General features: G+C 23.1%; 10 protein-coding genes across 10 annotated transcripts; 6 read left to right on the top strand and 4 right to left on the bottom strand. All coding sequences in view use genetic code 6, as the record gives it.

The window, feature by feature from the left end:
* Positions 1–800: 800 nt before the first annotated feature.
* TTHERM_00321680 (eukaryotic aspartyl protease) lies at positions 801–2,939 on the bottom strand (the record flags this gene model as incomplete). Its single annotated transcript, XM_001012968.3, has 4 exons — positions 801–881; positions 943–1,202; positions 1,284–1,644; positions 2,277–2,939. The coding sequence occupies 4 exons, from the start codon at positions 2,937–2,939 to the stop codon at positions 801–803; spliced, it is 1,365 nt and encodes a 454-aa protein (XP_001012968.1).
* A 2,069-nt stretch (positions 2,940–5,008) lies between these two features.
* Positions 5,009–6,398, top strand: TTHERM_00321670 (gamma-glutamyl hydrolase; the record flags this gene model as incomplete). The annotated part of the gene is made up of 4 exons (XM_001012967.3): positions 5,009–5,412; positions 5,500–5,789; positions 5,844–6,034; positions 6,093–6,398. 4 exons carry the CDS (start codon positions 5,009–5,011, stop codon positions 6,396–6,398), a joined length of 1,191 nt encoding a protein of 396 aa, XP_001012967.2.
* Positions 6,399–8,794: 2,396 nt separating this feature from the next.
* On the top strand, positions 8,795–9,268 carry TTHERM_00321659 (hypothetical protein; the record flags this gene model as incomplete). Its single annotated transcript, XM_001471234.1, has 1 exon — positions 8,795–9,268. The coding sequence occupies one exon, from the start codon at positions 8,795–8,797 to the stop codon at positions 9,266–9,268; it is 474 nt and encodes a 157-aa protein (XP_001471284.1).
* A 1,048-nt stretch (positions 9,269–10,316) lies between these two features.
* Positions 10,317–11,261, top strand: TTHERM_00321650 (hypothetical protein; the record flags this gene model as incomplete). The annotated part of the gene is made up of 1 exon (XM_001012965.1): positions 10,317–11,261. The coding sequence occupies one exon, from the start codon at positions 10,317–10,319 to the stop codon at positions 11,259–11,261; it is 945 nt and encodes a 314-aa protein (XP_001012965.1).
* Positions 11,262–12,665: 1,404 nt separating this feature from the next.
* Positions 12,666–14,790, bottom strand: TTHERM_00321640 (glycosyl hydrolase family 35 protein; the record flags this gene model as incomplete). The annotated part of the gene is made up of 3 exons (XM_001012964.1): positions 12,666–13,731; positions 13,856–14,426; positions 14,523–14,790. The coding sequence occupies 3 exons, from the start codon at positions 14,788–14,790 to the stop codon at positions 12,666–12,668; spliced, it is 1,905 nt and encodes a 634-aa protein (XP_001012964.1).
* A 1,921-nt stretch (positions 14,791–16,711) lies between these two features.
* On the bottom strand, positions 16,712–17,629 carry TTHERM_00321630 (CHORD family protein; the record flags this gene model as incomplete). Its single annotated transcript, XM_001012963.1, has 1 exon — positions 16,712–17,629. One exon carries the CDS (start codon positions 17,627–17,629, stop codon positions 16,712–16,714), a length of 918 nt encoding a protein of 305 aa, XP_001012963.1.
* Positions 17,630–18,481: 852 nt separating this feature from the next.
* On the top strand, positions 18,482–19,151 carry TTHERM_000321629 (MFS transporter; the record flags this gene model as incomplete). Its single annotated transcript, XM_012796853.1, has 3 exons — positions 18,482–18,648; positions 18,755–18,891; positions 18,997–19,151. The coding sequence occupies 3 exons, from the start codon at positions 18,482–18,484 to the stop codon at positions 19,149–19,151; spliced, it is 459 nt and encodes a 152-aa protein (XP_012652307.1).
* Positions 19,152–19,605: 454 nt separating this feature from the next.
* Positions 19,606–20,560, top strand: TTHERM_00321620 (hypothetical protein; the record flags this gene model as incomplete). Its single annotated transcript, XM_001012962.2, has 2 exons — positions 19,606–19,912; positions 20,103–20,560. The coding sequence occupies 2 exons, from the start codon at positions 19,606–19,608 to the stop codon at positions 20,558–20,560; spliced, it is 765 nt and encodes a 254-aa protein (XP_001012962.2).
* Positions 20,561–21,024: 464 nt separating this feature from the next.
* TTHERM_00321610 (hypothetical protein) lies at positions 21,025–21,180 on the top strand (the record flags this gene model as incomplete). Its single annotated transcript, XM_001012961.1, has 1 exon — positions 21,025–21,180. The coding sequence occupies one exon, from the start codon at positions 21,025–21,027 to the stop codon at positions 21,178–21,180; it is 156 nt and encodes a 51-aa protein (XP_001012961.1).
* Positions 21,181–21,857: 677 nt separating this feature from the next.
* Positions 21,858–23,962, bottom strand: TTHERM_00321600 (glycosyl hydrolase family 35 protein; the record flags this gene model as incomplete). Its single annotated transcript, XM_001012960.1, has 3 exons — positions 21,858–22,923; positions 23,028–23,598; positions 23,695–23,962. 3 exons carry the CDS (start codon positions 23,960–23,962, stop codon positions 21,858–21,860), a joined length of 1,905 nt encoding a protein of 634 aa, XP_001012960.1.
* Positions 23,963–24,565: the final 603 nt, after the last annotated feature.

The following is a 24,565-nucleotide window of genomic DNA, read 5'->3' as shown; positions in this document are numbered from 1 at the left end:
TGATTTGTTTTTGCTCTTGTTATTAGAATGATACTATGACAATTAGATGAGCAGGTCAAGTCTTATTTTACATTTTTTATCAATTACTTATTTGTTATTTTGGCTTGTTGAGCAGATGCCTGAATTGACTGAATGATTGATTAACTTTACTGATTTTTACTTATTATGTGAAATTATACAATTAAAAATTTTTTTAATGAGATTGTAAATAATTTTTTATTCATTATTTTTTATTTTTCCTTCATCATTTTATTTAATTAAGTAAATACCCATTTAATTTCTGTAAAACTTCCTTTTTTTGCTGTAGGTTTTATAAAATATAATATTAAAAAAAAAATGGTGCTTTACTTGATTAATAATATTTATTCTTTAATATCACTTTTATTCTTAGCCATCTATGATTTATAAAGAATTAATAGCACTTTATAAATTTTTAAATTTTAAAAACTAAACGAAAAAATTATTTTAGCTTAAAAAGTTAAATTTTGGTATTATTAATATCATCAAAAAAGAATATTGCATACTAATGAATATTGAATAGATGAATATACAAATAAAAGCATAGATATTAATATGATATAAAAAACAGTTTAAGGAAGATTGATTAAGTAAGTTTAAATGTTTTGCTAATTTTTGGCTAAGAGATAGAAAGATTTATAGATAGATAGATATTCATAAAGTTTAACTGTATAGAAAAGATAAGTAAATTGTTATGAATAGTATACTAAGTAAGTAAGTATATATTGAATTTAGTTAAAGGGAAGTCCCATTCAAGACTGTAATAACTATCTTATTTAAATTCAATGTCTTGCCAAAGCAAAACCAACTCTGTCATTGTCTCTATCATAAATTGAATAAAACTTTTGTAAGAAAGTATCTCCCTATTTTATTTTAAAATCAATATTTTAATATCAAATTATTTCTTTGAAAAAAATTTATTACCAAAATCCAAGCTTTTTCATAAGGGAAATTTTCTTCATCATTGGGAATATCAAGAGGCATGAAAGCAACAATACATTATGCAGTGGAGCTGCTCATTTCAACATTAGATTAAGCAGTTTCAACAGTCTATTGAGAACCATCAGAGTTTTCTTATAAAACATATTCTTCTCCTGTTAATGTATAGTGGGCACCATCGATGACGAAAGTTAATTCAGGTAATTCTGAAACGTTACTGCAATTAGTGTTGACACTTGAGTGATCTAAATTCATTTAAATGTAAAATTTAATAAATATTTTGAAACAATATTTGTAAAAGCATGAAAGATAATTGCAATATTTACCTAATAAAGTAAAGATGTCTTCAGAAGGACCAGTAATAAGAGAAGTACCAGTGTCTGCAATAACGTAACAACCACCTTTGCAAAGACCAACATCTTTTCCACCAACTAAGATGCTTTAAGCTTCAATAAGCCAGTAGTAATCTTTCTTAACTTTATGATATTTAATTTCACCACTATATCTTAAAGGATTGGCACCACCAATAGAAATTTCAGAATCAGTTCTACCGTCATGTGGACTCATATAGAAGGAGAAGATATTTTTTTAAATTTTCTTTTGTTCAATTAAGCTATCAAATAAGGGATTCTTGTTATAGGCAGCCATAGAAGGGAAAGCCAAACCGACAATACCGTCAAACTTGGACTAAATTAATATTTTTATAATAAATTAAATATGAATTTAAAGAATCTAAAAATAGTTCTATCGACATTTTAAATAAAACTCGCCTTATTGATTGAAATTCTTTATTAAATATTAAGAAACTCTAAATCATTATTTTGTTTCTTAATTCAAAATCAAAAGAAACAAATAATTCTATTTTATATTTTTTAATTGAAACTAGAACAAAATTCTACATTTTTTTACTTTTATTGATGATTTTTAATTTAAAATTTATAAATTCATTTTTGAGAAATAATCAAAAACTGACTGACTGGTTGACTGATTCAATAATTTTTTTGGACGTTTTTGAAATAAACACTAAGAATTATTAACCACAACTAAAATGATATTTTGATTAGGACAACAACTTTTCATCTGTAATATTGTAAAATCTTGTTATTTGCTTTGAATATTTGTTGGCTAATATTTGGTAGGTATAAATAAATATATAAATATTTCAATGTAAACTGTTTCCATAGGCTTTAAATTTTCGTTTTTTGTAGGCTTGAAATATTTCTGAAGGCTTTGGAATGTAAAAATTACATCTTGCAAGATGTTATATTTTTATTTAAAAACGTAAATAGCTGAATAAGCTAATCAAATTTATAGTATACCTGAGCGAAAACATCACCTCTTTGCTCGTGAATTTCGACAAAAGTCTAATCTTTAATTTCGATATCACCAAAATAAACAGTGTCTTAAGCCATTTCACCAATTAATTCACCTGTACCAAATTGAACATCAAGGGAAAGTCCAACACTTTTATAGTTCTTTGATTGATGGAAATCGTATTACTTGTGACTTACACAACCTGGGTCATTGCAGTGAATGGAATTCATCCAAATATTAGCTGAACCTGTGTCATAGATGACAGAGAAAACGTTATCTGATGAGCCAATAGCTAAATCACCAGTGTATTAAACATTCTTGAAATTATAAAGCTTTACTGTATGAGTAGAGGTTTTAGAATTGCTGCTAGTGCTAGTAAAAGATGTTTCCTTCTATTGGGTATAGATGAAATCTTTTTCAGCTGAGTAGTCATCCTTATTATAGCTATAGTATTAGGCAGTAGAGAGAAGCTCGATGGCCTTTCTTCTTTCTCCAGGACTTTATGGAATCTTTTTAAGTGAGATTGTATGTAATTCATCTCCCTCAGCAGAGTATAACTTAGCCTTTGATTCTAAGGTTTGTTGCTTATCCTTGCGAATATGGACAGCCATAGCGAAGGAAAGCAAACAGACTGCAAAGAGAGCTACTGTAAGCAAGCTTCTTCTCATTATTTATACTTTTTAAATTAAAACAGATATTTTATCCTGTTAATTATTTCTTGCAATTCAGCGATTATTAATTTTCAATCACCTTGTTTTCTTTAATATCTTAAAATCAAATGTTTAATTAATTAAAAACTACCAAATACATTTTGCATGCATGTTTTTTGATTTTTTTTATCAAAAATGACAGAAAGAAAGAAACAATGAGTTAATATATTAAAGCAAAAATATATTCAAGTGGTTTTAACTCTTTTGCTTGTTTGTTTTTGGTTTTAGTATTTGGTTGAAAAACTACTTTTCATTCATTTATTTATTTAATTACTTTCCTTTTATTTTCTATTTGGCTTTAACTCCATTCTGCGTTAAATAAGATAGATGAATTTATTAGTATCTGTGTATGTATATATGAACGCATGCATTTTCATATTTCCTTCCTTGTAAGTAATTTCAATATTTTTCTTGTGAAAAATCAATATTTTTTTGATTAATCTCAAAAACGGATTTTTGATTTGCTGCATGCATTAATATAAGAAATTATACTTGAAATAAATATAGATTTTATGCTATGTGAATGCAATATCTTTTAATTTTTATCTACTACAAAAGCACTGACTTTTAATTTCGAAAATAATCAAAAAAAAATGGATTACTTTTAAGATATTTATTTCTAAAAGAAAGTAGAGTAAAAATTTTAAATATTTCAATTATTAACTCCTGTGTTTTATTTTTAGAATTTTTTGTGTCAGTATACATTTTGCTTATTAAATAAATAAATAAATTTAAACTAGATTTAAGTTATAGCTAAATTTAATTTATTTTAAATATAAAGAATGAATGGTTAGGGTATTTAAAAATTTATGTATATGAGAACACTAATTAACTATTCCAATTCAGCATCTTATGTAATTGTATTAGTTTTAGAAGGTTCCAATTTTTATTAATCTAAATAAAATTTACTTCAAGACTCTAATTTAATTTTAATTATACTTAAAATGAATTGAGTTTTCTTTTAAAATGAATAATATAAACATTTATCTATTCAATAGAGTAATTTAATATTAATATAATTTATTCGATTGTTAAAATATTTTGTTAGAAGAGGTAAGCATATTTAGAGTTAGTTTATTGAAAAAGTTCAGTTTTTACTTTTTAAAAAGATCGAAAGCTAGCTAACCAATAAAGAAATTAGATTCTTCATTATCAATTTGAATATAAAAAGATAAGAAATATCCTAATCAATGAAGATCACTTTACAAAATTATTGTTTTTCATAAACTTTTTGTAAAATATTCTTTTAAAAGGTAAAATGTATAAACAAGAAGAATAAAAATAAATTGTTTCAGGATTTTCTTTAAAATTTATGAAATGCTTTTTTAGTAAATTAAACAAAATTTAATTAAAATCAAATTATTTGACTTGATAAATTAAACCAATTTATCAACAACAACAAAAAAAGTTTGTTAGTTTTAAAATTATTTTTTAAATAAATAAATAAAAAATTGAATTAATGATTCAATAATTTGCAAAAAAATTATTACAATCTAATATCATTATATTTAATATGAAGAAGATAAAGATAGAGACAGACAGGCATCATAGATACTCAATAAGAAATCATAAATGCATTCTTAATTAAATAAATAAGGAAATTAATTTATTTAAAAAAATATTTTTTATTGAAAGTAGTATATGCAGTAAATATATTTCAAATATGCTTTTAATCAGTAAATCAACTAAGAGTGCCATTTTAATTAGAATTTTAGCAGTTTTTTTTTAATTGATAACATTTATATTTTAGGTATTAAATAATGTATTTGCTAAAAAATAACATATGATAGTATTACAAAATACTAAAAAATATAATTTCTTTTTCTAATATTCTACCTCTTATAAATGTTATAAATTAAACATATAAATATTATTATTAGCCACAAAAATTGAAAATCAGGTATAAAATGAAATATGTGAAATTTTGTAATCACTACTCATTCCTTTAAATAATTGTTTACTTATTTATACAATTCTAATTTATCAAGACATTTAAAGGATTAAAAAAGAAAGTAGCGTGAATGTGAATGTAAATATAGTTTTTAATACAACTTGTTTAGACACTAAAAGATAATTTCACCTTGATTACATAAATTAAAACAAATTAAATATTATATTAATTTAGATAACAAACAAGTAATTTCATAATGTCTAGATTTATTGGTGTTTCGTTGTTTTGCTTTTTAGTCTTAGGAGTTAATTGCTTTAATAATAGTACTAAATTTAACTAAAGACCCATCGTAGGTATTTACACTGCTCCTTCTACTTATTCTAAGTTCCCAGGTCTTAATTACTCTTACATTGCAGCAAGCTATGTAAAATTTGTAGAAAGCGCAGGTGCTTAAGCCGTTCCAATTCCATATGACGCTACTTTAGATTACCTTGATACACTATTTTCTAAAATCAATGGCATCTTATTCCCTGGTGGTAGGTAAAATAACTTAATAATATGAATTAAAATTATTATTTTTATTAAAATGAGTTTTTGTCATAACTCATAATTCTTAATAATTTGAAGTGTTGAATTCACATTTGATGATTCTGTAGACAAGATTTTCTCAAGAAATGCAAATTACTTAATTTAAAAGGCAAAAAATGCTACAAATTAAGGAGATTTCTTTCCAATTTGGGGAACATGCTAAGGCTTTGAATTGATCCATTACATAGAAAGCGGTTTTAATAAAACTGTCCTTAAAAGTGGATACAATGATACTACTTCACATACCACAAATAATATAGATAAGACTTCTAAATTATTTGAAAAAATGCCAACTTTTTTAAAACGCCACATGGAAAACTTTGATTATGGTAAATAATTAGCAAAATTTTTAATCTGATTTTCTAATTTTTATATTTCAACAGCATATTATCACCATGATAAAGGAGTTATTCCTTAGTCTTATTAAGAAATTCCAATTCTTTCTTAAAACTACAAATATACTTCTATTGGTTATACTGATTCCCAAAGATTGTTTATAGCAACCTTTGAATCTATTAACTACCCTATTTTCGGAACTCAATTCCATCCAGAAAAAAATGCATTTGAGTGGAAGGTAATTAATTAGCTAATTAAATTTATTAAGTAACTGATTTATTTTTTAACTTTAATAGATTGATGCTGCTCGTGATTTTAAATCTACTTTAGTCTCATAATATTTTGCTAATTTCTTTATTTAGTAAGCTAGATAAAATTTCCATTCATTTAATGGCACAAGCGATGAAAACAAGTACTTGATTTATTAATATCCCACTTACTCATTGCCAACCAGTTCTTATACAGAAATCTACATTCTTAAAAACTTTGGAAATCCAGAAGTAGATTACACCTAAGCCTATGTGCCTAAAGCAAAAAAATCAAAGTCTTTGATTACTAAATTAATACTTGAAAATAAATTCGAAGACGATGAAGGATTCTGAAATAAATAAATAATTCACTAAATAATAAAATTAATATATACATATTATAGGTCAAATATTAAAAAAAATAAAATAAAAACTTGATAATTTTAATTCTAAAATTATTTCTAAATACAATTAATAATATTCTCAATAATTAACTTAAAAAATATAATATAAAATCGTATTTAGTATGATTATGAAATTATAAATAAAGTAGTTTGCTTGTTTCAAAAAAATTTAAAATAAATATCATCTACTTTGTTAATTTTAATAATATTTAAATTGATTTTTAAATATTTTGAATTGAAAAAATTATTTAGAGAGCAGGAAGGAAATTTATATTTAAATTAATAATAAATCATTTTTAATAAAATATGATTTTTAAGAAATATAAAAAGGTTTTGAAACAAAAAAAAGCATTAAAAATAAAATATTTTAATATAAAAACTTAAATTTAGGAATAATTAAGCACATAAACTCACATAAATTAAATTAAATTCCACTAAAAATTACTAAAAATTGCTATGGCTTTATTTTATGTCGCTTTTTGTCATAAGAAAAATTAAAACCAATAGAAAAAATGAATATTTCTGAAATTTAAATTCTAAAATAAAGGTATTTACCATATTCCCTTTTCCTTCGGTACTCAGTTTGCCTTTGTGGCTAAACCGAGCAAGGTATTGGATTTAAAAATCCTCAAATTTAGATCACCCTCGGTTACCGATGGCTTCCTTATCAAGGAAATACGGTATTTTTGTGTAATTAAATATAAAAAGTATTAAAGAATTTAAGCATTTTATTAATTTAAGGTTAAACAGCTAAAAATTTAAAAAATAAATTATTAAAAAATATTTTTAGTAAAACTTATAGTAAATGTTAATTAAACAGTTTGTTTTTTATATTTTAAATTTTTCTAATTTTCAGATATTTTTAGAGAAAGTTTTGTAAGATTATGAAAGCTACTTAATTAATTAATCACTTTTTATCTTGATTGTGTGTGTGAATATCAAAAAAAATTTGAATTAAACGAATACCTAAATTGTCAGATGTCTGTCACTGAATTATATTTATTAGATTTTAATTTAAATTAAAAAAATCGATATTTTCATCAAAGATTCTTTTAAATTCTTATTATTATATTTTAAATTTTTTAGAACATATTTAATAGCTTTTTTAGAAATTTTAAATTTAATTTCAAAAATTTTATTTTAAATAACTTAATGCTTTTTTAATGAATTTCAATTTTTATTTACTTTTTATTTTTAACTTTAAGAAAAAAATAGATAATTATTTTTATATTTGTTTTATTATTTTCAAGTGTAAATGTGAAAATAAATTTGATTTACTTTGAAATGGTTTTTCAAAACAAATAAAATTAAAAAATCTGACTTTTAAATGATAAAAAAAGTAATTAAACAATTTGATCTTATAAATTCGGAAGAATTTTTTTAGTGCTAATAGATTACAGCAAAATATATAGCAAAGCATAAATAAATTAATTTAAATTTCAAATTTCTTCCTTAATTTTTTGGGTTAATCTAAATTAGTATCTATACTATAAAAGAATAGACTTTATTATAAATAATTGTTGGTTGTTTGATGGATTAATTTTTAATTATAATAAATTTAAAAAATTTTAAGAAAAGAAGAATTAAATAAAATGTATTTTCCTTTTTCTAACTTGAAAATGTAAAATTCCTTTTTTTTAGAATATTTAGGAAATGAAAAAGTTATTTTAAAAGCTATTAAAATAAAATAATTTAAAGAATTAAACAGTGCAATTTAAACAATTGCTATAAAACCAAATAAAATAGAAGATATTGTATTAAATATACCTGAAGCTGATTGGACTGATGATTTATCTAGTCATTTATCAACCTATCTAAAATCATTGAAGTAGTTAAAAAATCTCAAAATAGATGCTTCTCAAAGCAACATTACTAATTTTTAGCTGTCTAAAATTATTCTATCTCTATGTGATTTATAAAATCTATGCTCTTTTTCATTATTACTCGATAGGTGTTTTAATCTAAATGAAGGATATATTGATATAATATTTAAAATTATCTCTCAAATATAAAATCTTAAAAATATCTCGATAAATAATTCATAAAATATATCATAAGGGAAATATTTTAGCTATCTTGCTGAGTGTTTATAATACAAACAATTCAATTTAATAGAGCTCTCATTAAATTAATTCTAAGATAGCTACGACTAAGAAGCTCATACATATCTTTGTAAGGGTATTTCAAAGAATAATAGCTTAAAAGTATTAGTATTGAATAATATAAAATCATTTCCATCGTTTTGGGAATAACTAATAGAGAGTCTTTAAAGTAACACATCTCTCGAATTACTTTAAGTTGACTTTGTTGATAAATAAAATAATTCCTAGCTAACAAAAGGTTTATATGGCATTTATCAAACAATTTCATGCATTATTATTTAGTCAAAAATAAGGAATCCTTATTTACAAATTTTTTAATCATTATAAACAGCGAAAAAAATATTTCAACTCAAATAGATAATTTTTAACAATCTAATTAAGAATTCTCTATCTAACAATCCTTAATTAATTTAATCTGATCTCTATTATGATTGATTCTTGTCAATCCTAATTGTTATTCTAAGTAAAATACGATGTACAAAATAGAAAGAAAGCCAAATAATTGAAAATAAGTAAGCAAGTCATCAAATAGGATATAAAATATAAAAATTTATTACTACATAACTTTATATAATAGAAAACAAATAATAAAAATTTCATTTCAATAGTTTATTCTTATTTAACAAATCTCATGTTCTCAGAATAATAAATTAATTAATTAATTATTCATCTGTTATTGATTATATAATAATAATTATCATTTTTAATAGCATTTTGAAGATAAAATATTTCTTAATTTAAAAATAATTACTTATTTCGATATTTTAATAAAAACTATTTATTTATTTATTTATCTATTTAGCTACATAGTAAGTAATCTTGTTCATTAAAGAAAATTTTAATAATTTATTGTTATTTAACAAATTTACTGTTGGCTCATATCATAAATGATAATTAATCTTTTATTAAATATATAATAATAATCATGATTTTTTTATAGCATTTTAATGACAAAAATATTTCTTAATTTTAAATAATTACTTATATAAATATTTTAATAAAAGCTATTTATTTATTTATTTATTTATTTATTTATTTATTTATTTGTCTGTTTGTTTGTTTATTAATTTATTTATTTAGCTAGATAGTAAGTAGCCATGCTCGTTAAAGAAAACTTTTGTAATTTATTGCTATTTAACAAATCTACTGTTGGCTCATATTATTAAATAATAATTAATCTTTTATTAAATATTTAACAATAATTTTCATTTTTTTATAGCATGTTTAAGACAAAAATATTTCTTAATTGAAAATAAATACTTATTTAAATATTATATTTATTTATATCTATCTATTTAGATAGAGAACAAATAGTCTTGCTCATTATATTAGAATTAGTAAAGTTAAATAAATCTCTTTAAAATAATGTAAAAAATAATAGCTTTTTAATTTTAAAAAATGTTTTATGTTTATAATGATTTCAAATTTCATTTTTAATATAAAAATCAACGAATAAAATCTGTCAAAAGATAATTTAAATTTGTCACAAACAAAATTTTATTTGTCAATTTTTAGTTTAAGCATCAGAAAAATAATATTGCAGTATTTTTTAAGATTTAAGGAATCTGACTATCTATTTCTTAATTTGGCTTCAAGTTTATGGCAGAAAAAATAAGGAATTTGATGAGCCATAAAAAATATCTAATTTTAGTTAAGAATATTAATAAATACATTAAATAAATTATTTGTAATTAATATTTTAGTTAAAATAAAATAAAGCAATACAAAATAATTAAGAAATAAATAAATAATTTCAATAGTTTCAAATGTTTGGCGCTCATTAATAAAGAGTAGGATTTATCAACTGCTATCCTTAGTAAGAAGATGATGAACACTCTATTACTTTGTAAGCTACGAGAACTCAATCAGCTAAAGATTTTTAAAATGTCATTTAATAGAAAGATATATAACCCTAATAGGTTCATCAAATAGTGATAAATATTTAAGAGTCAAATTGGAATGATGAACTTTCAACTGCTGTTTCTTGCTATTTAAAATAGCTTTTAAATCTCTAAGATTTCAGCTTAAATTTGTCAAATAGCAATATATAAAACTAGCAATTACAAACAATTCTTTCAGGTTTGACCTCCTTAAAATTAATTGATAAATTTGTTTTACGTATTCATAAATGCTCCCATTTAAGTTAAGGATATCTATAGATTATTTTCAAATATCTTCAGAGTTCAAAAGCATTAAAATTTGTATAAATTTTTAATGGTGAGAATTAATCAAATGGAAGTGATTACAAAACATTAGCAGATTTTCTAATTGGAAACACTGTTCTTGAGGAGTTGAATCTACAATCGTTTGAAAACAGCTACGATTCAGAAGCTCACTCATATTTATGCAGAGCTTTAGCTAAAAATAATCATCTTTAAAAACTAGTTTTGTAAACAATAGTAGAGCCTCCAAAATTCTGGGATAATTTAGTAGAAAATCTAAGTGTCAACTCCTCTCTTCAGAATTTATTTATAAGATTCTTGGGAGGCGGTAATGACAAAAAGCTTGCTGTAGCTCTTAATAATTTATATAAAACAATAACTCCAGTTATAATTACAGTCAATTCACCTCACAGCTCTATATAAAACTTTAGATAGTTGTAAGAAATAAAGTAAGAAATGTTTTTACAATTAACTGTATTCTCCATTCTTATCAAGCCTGCCTTAGCAGTAAACCCTTCTCAAATAGCTGCAGATTTATATTATGATTGATAAAATTAACAATATGATTTGATTTTGCTTGTTTTTTAGAAAAGTAGTTAGCTAGTTAGTTATTTGTTTTTTTAATTTGTTGTCGTAATGGTTTAATTTTCATTAATTTACAAAATATCTTTTATAATTCTTATATTAGCATTTCTGATAGCTTCGATCAAAAATCTTCTAAATTTACTTACATATATTATTTATTTACTTCATTCCTATTTTATAAAATTTGTAGTTTATCTATCCTATGCAATATTTTAATAAAAAGTTAAATTTATTTTTTATTAATTTTTTTATATAAAATCTAAATATATTCTTTAACATAAATAAATGATTCTTATTTATTATTATCACTTTAATAAATAATCATTTTGTTTATATTAAAAACATGATTTATTTTTTCTTTTAATACTTTATTGAGAAATTATTTTCTTTTAAAATACAAAAGAGAAAATTCACCTTCACTTTGTATTATTTAATCTCAGCAATAGAATTATTCCTTAAAATTTTAATAATAATTTCAATTTAAAATAATTAAATTTATGAAGAAAAACCAAAATCTTACAAGTTAATTCTATATGAAAACAAAATAAATAGAATAAATTTGAGAAGCACTGATTCTCATGATAAAGAGAATGAAATGAAAGAGTAAATGAATGCATGAATTAAAAAATTTAAAGCAATTATAATTATTAGAACTCAAGTAAATTAATACAAAATGAATTTTTTTGTTTATTCTAAATTAATTGGATGATTAAAAAAATTAACTTTTTTTCTTGATACAAAAATATTTAATTTTGATTAATTTTTTATTAAATAATCGAAAGATAAGTTCGCTTTTAAATTTAAATTAAAAGATGATAATCTAAAACAAAATTAAAATCTAAATTTCATTTGCAAATATTTAATATAAAAATAATTATTAATTAATTAATAAATAAAATTATGAATTAAAATTATATTCAAACATATTTATAAATGAATAAAATAATAATAAAACATTACCATAAATTTTAATAAAAATATTTTTAAATAGTAAAAATTGTATTTAGATTCATTTAATTTTAATTAAATAAACACAAAAATTAATAAAATTCAAATACTACCTCATTTATTTTAAAATATTCACTACCTATATATAATTAATTTATTATTATATTAAGTAAGATTGTAGATATTTTTAAACAAAATAAACAATCTAATTAAAAATCACAAATTAATATTCAAAAAGTATTCAGAAAAAATATTTTTAAATATTATTTATTTTTTAAAAAATTCATTTTTTTTTGACTAATTTATTAAAAAAACTAACATATTTGTTTTATATATATAACAATTTATTTATTTATTTTTATACTTTAAGTACTAAAAATATTTTTTAGTATATTTTTAGTTTTTAATTCAAATAATTATTCAATGAAGTGTTAATTCTCCTTAGAGGGGTGCTGCAGTGTTTTATAATAAATCAAGAATAACAATTTCGTTGTTCTATTTAAGGATGGTAGCAGGACAAAATAGCTTTTATTGAGGACCGATATTCCAGTATCTACCCAAATTGAATCCATTAACCCAGACATACCCTTTAGTGTAATTTGACATATTCAAATAGGTGTCTCCAATTTAACCGATGATCTTAAAAGTACCTTTAAAGAAGGTTTCACTGTTTTGAGAATCAACAGCACTAGGAGAAGGAATAATATCAGGAATATTTTGAAGAGGAATTAAAGTGTGGGAAATGTTAGAGATATTCTTGTTTTGGAAGTAAATATTTCCAATGATACCCTTGTTGTCGAAACTAGTATGGCCAAAGTTTACGTGACCTAAAGCCTCTACGAAAATGGTTACTGTGGCGTTAGTGGCATTACCTGAATAACTAAAACTGAAGGAATTCTATTAATTCATTCTGTTAATTGTGCCGTTATAAGTGGTAGAGCTATTAACTTAGACATAAACTTTAGCAAAGTCTCTAATCTTATCAAAAGAAAGAGTATAATCAGTATTTTAAGAAGAGTTACTGATGGGAACTTAGAAAGTATAAACAATAATACCTTAGTTTTGATTTAAAACTTCGAAACTTTAAGCTTATTAGAAAGTAACTTTAGGCAAAGAGTTGTAAAGGAGTCTAAGAGAACCGAATCTTTATGGGGTAAACTAGTCAACGGTAGTTAAGTTTTGTATTTGGGGAACATTAGGGATAGTCCAGTTGAAATGAGACTTAAACATCTCTCTCAAAGCATAGAACTTATCTGTGGGAGCACCTTACTCATTAATAGGAGCATCGTAGTCGTAGCTAGTAATATCAGGCTAGAAGGCAGTATCAGAATTATCATTGTTAGCACCAGCAGTTAAACCAAAGTTAGAGCCACCAAATACCATGTACATAGAGAAAGAGTGTTAGTTCCAGACTAAATTTTCAAATTCACTGACAGTGCTAGAAATGTCACGTCCAGCCCAGTTGTCAGCCCAGTGAGTTAACCATCTTTTTTTATATAAAATTGAGGTTAATTTAAACAGTTAAGCATTAATTTTTTGTTGAAATAAATAAAAATTCTTGCATTAAGCAAGCATAAATAGTTGTTAAAAGGTAATAAAATAAAAAATACCCAGGATAAGTTTCAGAACTCATAACAGGCATATTGAATTCAATACTATGAGCGTATTAATAATCATTTTCATGCGTACCAGGGTTTAATCCAAAAGCAGCACCGGGAACATGACCAGTATTAATCTAACTGCCACCATCAGCAGTGTAGTAAGGAACCTAAATCATTTTAGTATCATCCCAAATTTGTTTCAATTTGAGAGGATAAGTGTTATCACTACCATAATAGCCAAATTCGTTTTCAATTTAAACCATAAGAACAGTACCATTTCTTGTAATTTGGTAATCTTAGATTTCCTAAGCAACTCTATTGATATAAGGAGTAATAGCCTAAATATACTTAGGATCAGTTGATCTCAATTCAACATTTTCTTTTAAAAGCCAGAAAGGTTAGCCACCGAAATCCCATTCAGCGCATACATAGGGACCAGGTCTTATTAAAACATACATTTATTCTTCCAAAGCAATTTGTAAGAAGTTTCTTAAGTTTCTGTCAGGACTTGAGAAATCGAAAACACCAGGAGCTACTTCGTGATGATTCCACATTATGTAAACACTTAAAGTATTTAAGCCTAATCATAAATGTATATTAATAAATAAAGAAGAAAAAAAATTGAAAAATAGAGAAAGAAATCTTCAAAGATTTAATAATTTAAGTTATAATTTACCAAGAGCTTTTATAGTTTGAACTCTTGTACGCCAATATTGGGAAGGTACTCTAGAATAATGGATTTCACCAGCAGCTACATAAAGAGGCTATCCATTCAAAAGGAATTATTAGTCTTTAAGCTCGAAAGTTTGAGGGAATGTGGTATTAAATGGAGGGTTAGTAATGATTACCTCAGCTTTTAAATCCTTTTGATTGAGGTAAACAAAGCTGATAGAAAGAATAGAAAGCCCAGCTAAAAATGATGCAATTAAAGCTACCTTATTCATGACTCTTATTTTATTGATTTTTTTTTTTTTTTATTTATTTTGATTTATTTATTAAATGAGATTGGATATTACTTATTTATACAAAAAAATTGTTTGTTTAATTCATGAAAAAGTAATCTGATAGTAGTGTATGGACGTAGATATCATAATACAGCTATTTATTATAATAATACTTCATTTTATTAAAATATTCAATATTCTAATAATTTAAATTTTTAATCCTTGTGAACACATTAATACCAGCTATTTATTAATTATTACAGTGTTACATTCTTTTTGTTGTTTTAATTAATTAAGCATACAAGTTTACCTTTTTTTTGAAATATCTTTTATTATTTTCACTCTCATCAGTTTCTGACTAAATTGATGATTGACAAATATTGATTAAATCTTTAATTTCTGTATTTTTCTAAATTGACAAAATTAAAATTTGATTAAGTGTTCTAATTTTAAGCAATCTATAAGAGTGACTTACATAAGTATATTGATATTATACACATTCATAAAAATTCTCTAATAAAATTATACATTGAATAAGTTATAACCATTTTTAAATAAATAGGAACAAATAAATTAATTTTCAATAAAACTTAATTCAATTAAAATAATAATTTCCTTACTTACTAACTTACTTACTTACTTACTTACTTACTTACTTACTTACTTACTAAATAAAATAAGTTGATAACACTCAGATTTTTAATGAAATAATTTAATTTATTTAAAATTTGATTAAGTATTCTAATTGTAAGCAATCTATGAGAGTGACATACATAAGTATATTGATTTTATACACATTCATAAAAATTCTCAAATAAAATCATATATTGAAAAAGTTATAATCATTTTTAAATAAATAGGAACAAATAAATTAATTTTCAATAAAACTTAATTCAATTAAAATAATAATTTACTTACTTACTAACTTACTTACTTAACAAAATAACTTTATAACAGATTGTATAATGAAATAATTTAAATTATGGATAAAAACTTTTTTAAGAAATAAATGTAAGTTTTGATAAAATACCATTAATGTAATTAATGTTACTCATACATAATCTTTTGCTAATTTTAATTAATTGTAAAGTAAAAAAGCCTTCTTTTAAATATCTAAATTTATTATAAAAGAATTTAATAATCAAAATAAATATAACAAATAGAGAAGAAAGAAGGAATGTGCCAAAAAAAAAACTTTATGCATTGATGTTTGAAAGCTTTGTCACTTTATGTTAAATTTCAGATTATAAAGTGAATGAATAATATGAAGATGTTAATTTTATAATTTATATTAAAATATATTAAAATAATATACTTAAGGCTCTTATTAGTTAACACCCAATTTTTTTTTTGGAAAATTTTTTTTATTAACACCCAAAATATCAGACAAAATTTTAAAAGGGGTGGGTGTTAATTAATAAGAGTTTACAGTAATTTAAATTTTATAGTAGAGAGTCTATTATTCTTTAATCTATCTCAGTTATCTCTTTGTTGTAAAGCATTCTTTCTAAGAAAGAATTTACGTATTATTCTTATAAATTACTCTAACTTAAAATAGCAAATTACTCTTCTAAATGACTCATTTCTTTTTAAGATATAATTAATATTAAACAAATAATGAATATAAATAAATATATTATTTACTTTTGTCTTGATATAATTTTAGCTATTTACTTATTGCTTCAAAAAATCTATCAATAAACCTATCAATTAAAGTGATGCTAATTGTTCCTTAGTCAGAAGAATCATTATTGCCTTCTTCAAAAGTATTAAATCCTTATTTAATCAATTTGGAAAGAAGACAAATACAATGTTTTCTTTTTTAAATTTTGTATTTCCACTTCTTCTTTGAAATAAAGATTCTTAGCTAGCTATTTAAGATCTTTAATTGATTGAATTTTAAATATTTTGACTACATGATTCAACAAAATTGTCTCTTTTTTATGGAGAATTTGATTATAGTATGTTAATTATCAACTGATTTTATAGATTTAGTGTCAAATGAAGGAATAAAAATGGAGTAATTGCTCTCTTTCAATAAGTCCTCTTCTTTTTATTCTGACTTTATTTAGTTTTATTAAATAAAATTTTAAAAAGATTTACAATTTAACTCATCAATTAATTTATTTTTTTTTTAAATTCTCTCATCAGTCCCATGAAAAACATTTTACAACAAAAGAAGAAAAATTTCTTCTCTCATCAATTTCAAAGCAAATTTCCTCCCTAAAAATCCTAAATACATTAAAAAAGCTAATGTACTGTTGCACTGAGCAAGAATTTAAGTAAATGTTGAAAACTAAATTTGTATGTATGAAATTATATCCATCTCAATAATAATCAACATATAAGCAGTTTAATTAACTGATTATATAATAGATTATCTATCAAAATTAAAATTTTCAACATCATATTGTATAGGAGAAGAAAAAATGCTTTCACTTTGAATTATTGCACCATACTTGAGCTTAGTTACCTGCTTTTAAATTTTCTAAGTATACAATTTAAATTGGCTATCCTAAATAAATGCATATGAATTTCTGTAGTTTACTTAAATTCCTTAAGATGTGGTATTATACTAATTTGTTTTGAGTTTCATGTGAAAATCAGCATAAGGATTATTAATAATAGAGTTAAAATCTTAATCATCTGCACAATTATTTGGCATGAATGTTTTGAATTCGCCTACATCTTAGCATTTGTAAATAAGTAAATTTATATTTGTAGATATATTATCTGATTTACTTAAGCTTAGAGTATAGTTTTTCAAAGTTGAAAAATTAAAGCAATTAAACCCTTAAAGTTTAGGACTTAAACATTTGGTAACATTTATCTATATCATTTTGAAAAAATCTCCATTTTAGTAGTATAAGTATGAGAATAAAACTAAATATGTTTTATTTTACTATGGTTGAAGATCATTAAGGATGAGAAAATATATATTTTAGAAAAATCCATTTTTGTTCAAATCAAGTAATAAATAGAAGAGTTTTTGTTTTTTATTTTTTTCTTTGATATCAATATTAATCATAAAAATTAAATGCTTTCTTAAAAGTTGTATTTAATAATAAAATAAAGTCAGTTTAATCTAATAAGTGCTATTTTTAATTAAGAGAAAAATTATCATAATAAATTTTTTTTAAAATATTTTTTAAAGTAGAAGTTAAGAGATTACTCTTTTATTTTTTTATAGCAAATAGAGCATTCTAGTATCAAAAATTTTATTAAACTATCTCAAAAATTTTATATGATTGCTTTTATAATAAAAATAGTTTTGACATTTTGACATTTTTTAATCTTTTTTCAATATTTTTTGATCATTTGTATCTATAATGATATTATCTATTTTCTATTTATTATATATATCTTAAAAATCATATATAAATTTCATTATGACTAAGTTAGAATAATTTAAAATTAGATTTTATCTGTTTTAATCTATAATTTTTTTATAAAGTAAAAAAAAATTAAATATTTATAAGTTAATTGATAGATATTAGCAATTATTTGCTATTTAATTAATCATAATTCAAATTTATCTCAACTTTAAATTATTTTATACTGATTAACTTATCCAAATTTTTTTAATTATTAATAATATTTTTTCTTAAATATAGCTTTCAATTTTTATTATATGTAAATCAAATTATTATGTACTTTACAAACAAATAAAAATTCATATTTTAATAATTAAATGCCATATATTTATTTTAAAAATAAAAAAGGTTATCGACACTGGGACTTCCCAAGCGGTCCCCCACCTTAGTACTAACCCAGCCTTAAGGCGCTTAACTTCGGAGTTCGAATGGGATCCGGTGTTTTCACCTTAGTATGGCCGATAACAAAATTAATAAAATTAATGTCTATTTAAAATAATACTAAATTCAATATTCTATCTTAAAAATTAAGAAATTAAAGAAAATCTACTTTATTTTTTATTATTATTTTTGTTATAAAAATAAAAAAGGTTATCGACACTGGGACTTCCCAAGCGGTCCCCCACCTTAGTACTAACCCAGCCTTAAGGCGCTTAACTTCGGAGTTCGAATGGGATCCGGTGTTTTCACCTTAGTATGGCCGATAACAAAATTAATACAAATTATTGTCTTTTTAATATAATAAATACTCTTTCAATATTTTGCATAATAAAAAATTTAAAGAAATCTAATATTTTTTTAATTATTATTTTTATCATAAAAATAAAAAAAGGTTATCGACACTGGGACTTCCCAAGCGGTCCCCCACCTTAGTACTAACCCAGCCTTAAGGCGCTTAACTTCGGAGTTCGAATGGGATCCGGTGTTTTCACCTTAGTATGGCCGATAACAAAATTAATAAAATTAATGTCTACTTAAAAAATATGAAATAGTTATTCATTTTTGTAAAATAAAAATTAAGGGAAATCTAATATATTTTTAATCATGTTTATTATAAATTAACTTTTTGAGTTTGAGTAAAATCCTGTGTTTTCATTTTAGCATTACAAATAACAATATAAATAACAAGCCAATTAATTATATTTTAATTAAATTACTAAATAAATTAGAAAGACTACTTTAAATTTATTATAAGTTATCTGATTAAGTTTAAATAAATTGAAAATAGATTAATAAGAAGTAACTTATAAAAGCACAATATTTTGTAGATTTGATTTGTGCTAAAATATGAAAACCATCTTAGATTTGAATACTCAATTTAGTGAATTTAGTATACTACAATCTATCTCAGTTGTACGCTCTTCATTATTAATTCTAATTAATCAAGATAAAATAATTTAAATTTGTTTATAGTTTTATCTAAAATATAGTAATTTGGATTATGATTCATCTCTATTTACAAGTATTCAAAGAAAAACAATCCTATCAGTTAAAGAGCAATTATTTATTTCTTACCAACAAGAATAATAACTATCTTCTTTAAAAAATAAGATCTTTCTTTATAAACTTGCAAGAAACTCAATCAGCTAAAGATTTTTAAAATATCATTTTATAGAAAGATATATAACCCTAATATGTTCATTAAATAGGGATAAATATTTAAGAGTCAAATTGGAATGATGAACTTTCAAGTGCTGTTTCTTGCTATTTAAAATAGCTTATCTAGCAATTACAAACAATTCTTTCAGGTTTGACTTCCTTAAATTTTATTGATAAATTAGTTTTACGTATTCATAAATGCTCCCATTTAAGTTAAAGATTTATAGATTATCTTCAAATATTTTCAGAGTTCAAAAGCATTAAAATTTATATAAATTTTCAATGGTGAGAATTAATCAAATGGAAGTGATTACAAAACTTTAGCATATTTTTTAATAGGAAACACTGTTCTTGAGGAGTTGAATCTACAATCGTTTGAAAACAGTTACGATTCAGAAGCTCACTCATATTTATGCAGAGCTTTATATAAAAACAATCATCTTTAAAAACTTGTTTTGTAAACAATAGTAGAGCCTCCAAAATTCTGGGATAATTAAGTGGAAAATCTAAGTGTCAACTCCTATCTTCAGAATTTGTTAATAAGATTCTTGGGAGGCGGTAATGAAAAAAGGCTTGCTGTAGCTCTTAATAATTTATATAAAACAATATCTCCAGTTATAATTACAGTCAATTCACCTCACAGCTCTATCTAAAACTTTAGATAGTTGTAAAAAATAAAGTAAGAAATGTTTTTACAATTATCTGTATCCTCCATTCTTATTAAGCCTACCTAAGCAGTAAACCCATCTCAGATAGCTGCAGATTTATATTATGATTAATAAAATTAGCACATATGATTTGATTTTGTTTGTTTTTTAGAAAAGTAGTTAGTTAGTTAGTTATTTGTTTTTTTAATTTATTGGCGTAATGTTTTAATTTTCATTAATTTATAAAATATCTTTTATAATTCTTTTAGCATTTCTGATAGCTTCGATCAAAAATCTTCTAAATTTACTTACATATATTATTTATTTACTTCATTCCTATTTTATAAATTTAGTAGTGTATCTATCCTATGAAATATTATAATAAAAAGTTAAATTTATATTTTATTAATTTTATTATAAAAAATATAAAGTTATTTAAAAATCATTTTACATTTTTTAACATAAATAAATAATTCTTATTATCGTCACCTTAATAAATAATCAATTTTTTATATAAAAATCATTAAAAACATTATTTATATTTTCTGATAATACTTTGTTGAGAAATTATGTTTATTTAAAATACAAAAAATAAAATAAAATACGGCTTCACTATGTATTATTTAATCTTAGCAATAGAATTATTCCATATTATAAAGATAGAATCTTACGAGTCAAGTCTATATGAATACAGAATAAATAGAATCAATTCGAGAAGCACTGATTCTCAAGATGAAGAGAATGAAATGAAAGAGTAAATGAATGCATGAATTAAAAAACTTAAAGCAATTATGATTGTTAGAACTCAAGTAAATAAATGCAAAATGAATTTTTTAGTTTATTCTAAATTAATTGGATGATTAAAAAAATTAAATTTTTTTCTTGATAAAAAAATATTTAAATTTAATTAATTTTTGATTATTTTTTTATCAAATAATAGTAAGATAAGTTCGGTTTTAAAGTTTAATTAAAAATTGAAAATCTAAAAGAAAATTAAAATCAAAATTTCATTTACAAATATTTAATATAAAAATATATATTAATTAATAAATAGAATAAATTATGAATTAAAATTATTTTAAAACATTTTAATAAATCTATAAAATAATAATAAAAACAGAATCATAAATTTTAATAAAAATATTTTTTAAGTAGTAAAAATTTTACTTAAATGAATAATATAATCATTACATTTTATTAAGTAAGATTGTAGATATTTCTAAACAAATTAAACGATCTAATTAAAAATCACAAATTAATATTCAAAAAGTATCCAAAAAAAATATTTTTAAAAATTATTTATTTGATGAAAATTGATTTTTTTTGACTAATCTATTAGAAAAAATAACATATTTTTTTATATATAACAATTTATTTATTTATTTTTATATTTTAAGTACTAAAAATATACAAAAAAATATTTTTAGTCTTTAATTCAAATAATTATTCAATGAAGTGTTAATTCTCCCTTGATGGGTGCTGCAGTGTTTTATATTAAATCAAGAATAACAATTTCGTTGTTCTATTTAAGGATGGTAGCAGGACAAAATAGCTTTTATTGAGGACCGATATTCCAGTATCTACCCAAATTGAATCCATTAACCCAGACATACCCTTTAGTGTAATTTGACATATTCAAATAGGTGTCTCCAATTTAACCGTTGATCTTGAAAGTACCTTTAAAGAAGGTTTCACTGTTTTGAGAATCAACAGCACTAGGAGAAGGAATAATATTAGGAATATTTTGAAGAGGAATTAAAGTGTGGGAAATGTTAGAGATATTCTTGTTTTGGAAGTAAATATTTCCAATGATACCCTTGTTATCGAAACTGGTGTGGCCATAGTTTACGTGACCGAAAGCCTCAACGAAAATGGTTACAGTGGCGTTAGTGGCATTACCTGAATAACTAAAACTGAAGGAATTCTATTAATTCATTCTGTTAATTGTGCCGTTATAAGTGGTAGAGTTATTAACTTAGACATAAACTTTAGCAAAGTCTCTAATCTTATCAAAAGAAAGAGTGTAATTAGTATTTTAAGGAGAGTTGCTGATGGGAACTTAGAAAGTATAAACAACAATACCTTAGTTTTGATTTAAAACTTCGAAACTTTAAGCTTATTAGAAAGTAACTTTAGGTAAAGAGTTGTAAAGGAGTCTAAGAGAACCTAATCTTTATGGGGTAAACTAGTCAACGGTAGTTAAGTTTTGTATTTGGGGAACATTAGGGATAGTCCAGTTGAAATGAGACTTAAACATCTCTCTCAAAGCATAGAACTTATCTGTGGGAGCACCTTACTCATTAATAGGAGCGTCGTAGTCATAGCTAGTAATATCAGGCTAGAAGGCAGTATCAGAATTATCATTGTTAGAACCAGCAGTTAAACCAAAGTTAGAGCCACCAAATACCATGTACATAGAGAAAGAGTGTTTGTTCTTGACTAAATTTTCAAATTCACTGACAGTGCTAGAAATGTCACGTCCAGCCCAGTTCTCAGCCCAGTGAGTTAACCATCTTTTTTTATATAAAATTTAAGAGTTATGATTTAATTTTTTGTTGAAAATTCTTGCATTAAGTAAGCATAAATATTTGTTAAAAAGTAATAAAATAAAAAATACCCAGGATAAGTTTCAGAACTCATAACAGGCATATTGAATTCTAGGGAATGAGCATATAAATAATCTTTTTCATTTGTGCCAGGGTTTAATCCAAAAGCAGCACCGGGAACATGACCAGTTTTAATCAAACTGCCACCATCAGCAGTGTAGTAAGGAACCTAAATCTTTTTAGTATCATCCCAAATTTGTTTCAATTTGAGAGGATAAGTGTTATTACTTCCATAAGAGCCAAATTCGTTTTCAATTTAAACCATAAGAACAGTACCATTTCTTGTAATTTGGTAATCTTAGATTTCCTAAGCAACTCTATTGATATAAGGAGTAATAGCCTAAATATACTTAGGATCAGTTGATCTCAATTCAACATTTTCTTTTAAAAGCCAGAAAGGTTAGCCACCGAAATCCCATTCAGCGCATACATAGGGACCAGGTCTTATTAAAACATACATTTATTCTTCCAAAGCAATTTGTAAGAAGTTTCTTAAGTTTCTGTCAGGGCTTGAGAAATCGAAAACACCGGGAGCAACTTCGTGATGATTCCACATTATGTAAACACTTAAAGTATTTAAACCTATTTATAAATGTATATTTATAAGTAATGAAGAAAAGAAAATGAAAAATAGCGAAAGAAATATTAAAAGATTTAGTAATTAGAGTTTTAATTTACCAAGAGCTTTTATAGTTTGAATTCTTGTACGCCAATATTGGGAAGGTACTCTAGAATAATGGATTTCACCAGCAGCTACATAAAGAGGCTATCCATTCAAAACAAATTATTAGTCTTTAAGCTCGAAAGTTTAAGGGAATGTGGTATTAAATGGAGGGTTAGTAATGATTACCTCAGCTTTTAAATCCTTTTGATTGAGGTAAACAAAGCTGATAGAAAGAATAGAAAGCCCAGCTAAAAATGATGCAATTAAAGCTACCTTATTCATGACTCTTAATTTATTGATTTTATTCTTTTTATTTATTTTGATTTATATATAAAGCGAAATTGGATATTGCTTGTTTATACACAAAAATTGTTTGTTTAATTCATGAAAAAGTAATCTGATAGTGGTTTATGGACGTAGATATCGTATTACAGCTATTTATTTTTATTATACTTCATTTTATTAAAATATTCAATAGTCTAATAATTTAAATTTTTAATCTTTGTGAACATATTAGTACCAGCTATTCAATATTACAGTGTCACATTCTTTTTGTTGTATTTAGTTAATTAATTAAGCATACAAGTTACTTACCCTTTTTTTTGAAATATCTTTTATTATTTTCACTCTCATCAGTTTCTGACTAAATTGATGATTGACGAATATTGATTACATCTTAAATTTCTGTATTTTTCTAAATTGACAAAATTAAAATTTGATTAAGTATTCTAATTTTTTGGCATAAACATAGCAATCTATAAGAGTGACATACATAAGTATATTGATATTATATACATTTATAAAAATTCTCAAAATATGAATTGAATAAGTTATAACTATATTTAAATAAATAGGAACAAATAAATTAATTTTCAATATAACTTA

The sequence above is a fragment of the Tetrahymena thermophila genome (genome assembly GCF_000189635.1).
Source record: "Tetrahymena thermophila SB210 genomic scaffold scf_8254691, whole genome shotgun sequence".
In the NCBI taxonomy this organism is placed as follows: domain Eukaryota; phylum Ciliophora; class Oligohymenophorea; order Hymenostomatida; family Tetrahymenidae; genus Tetrahymena; species Tetrahymena thermophila.
The sequence above is the reverse complement of the archived record's forward strand: the minus strand, read 5'-3'. Positions and strand labels throughout refer to the sequence as shown.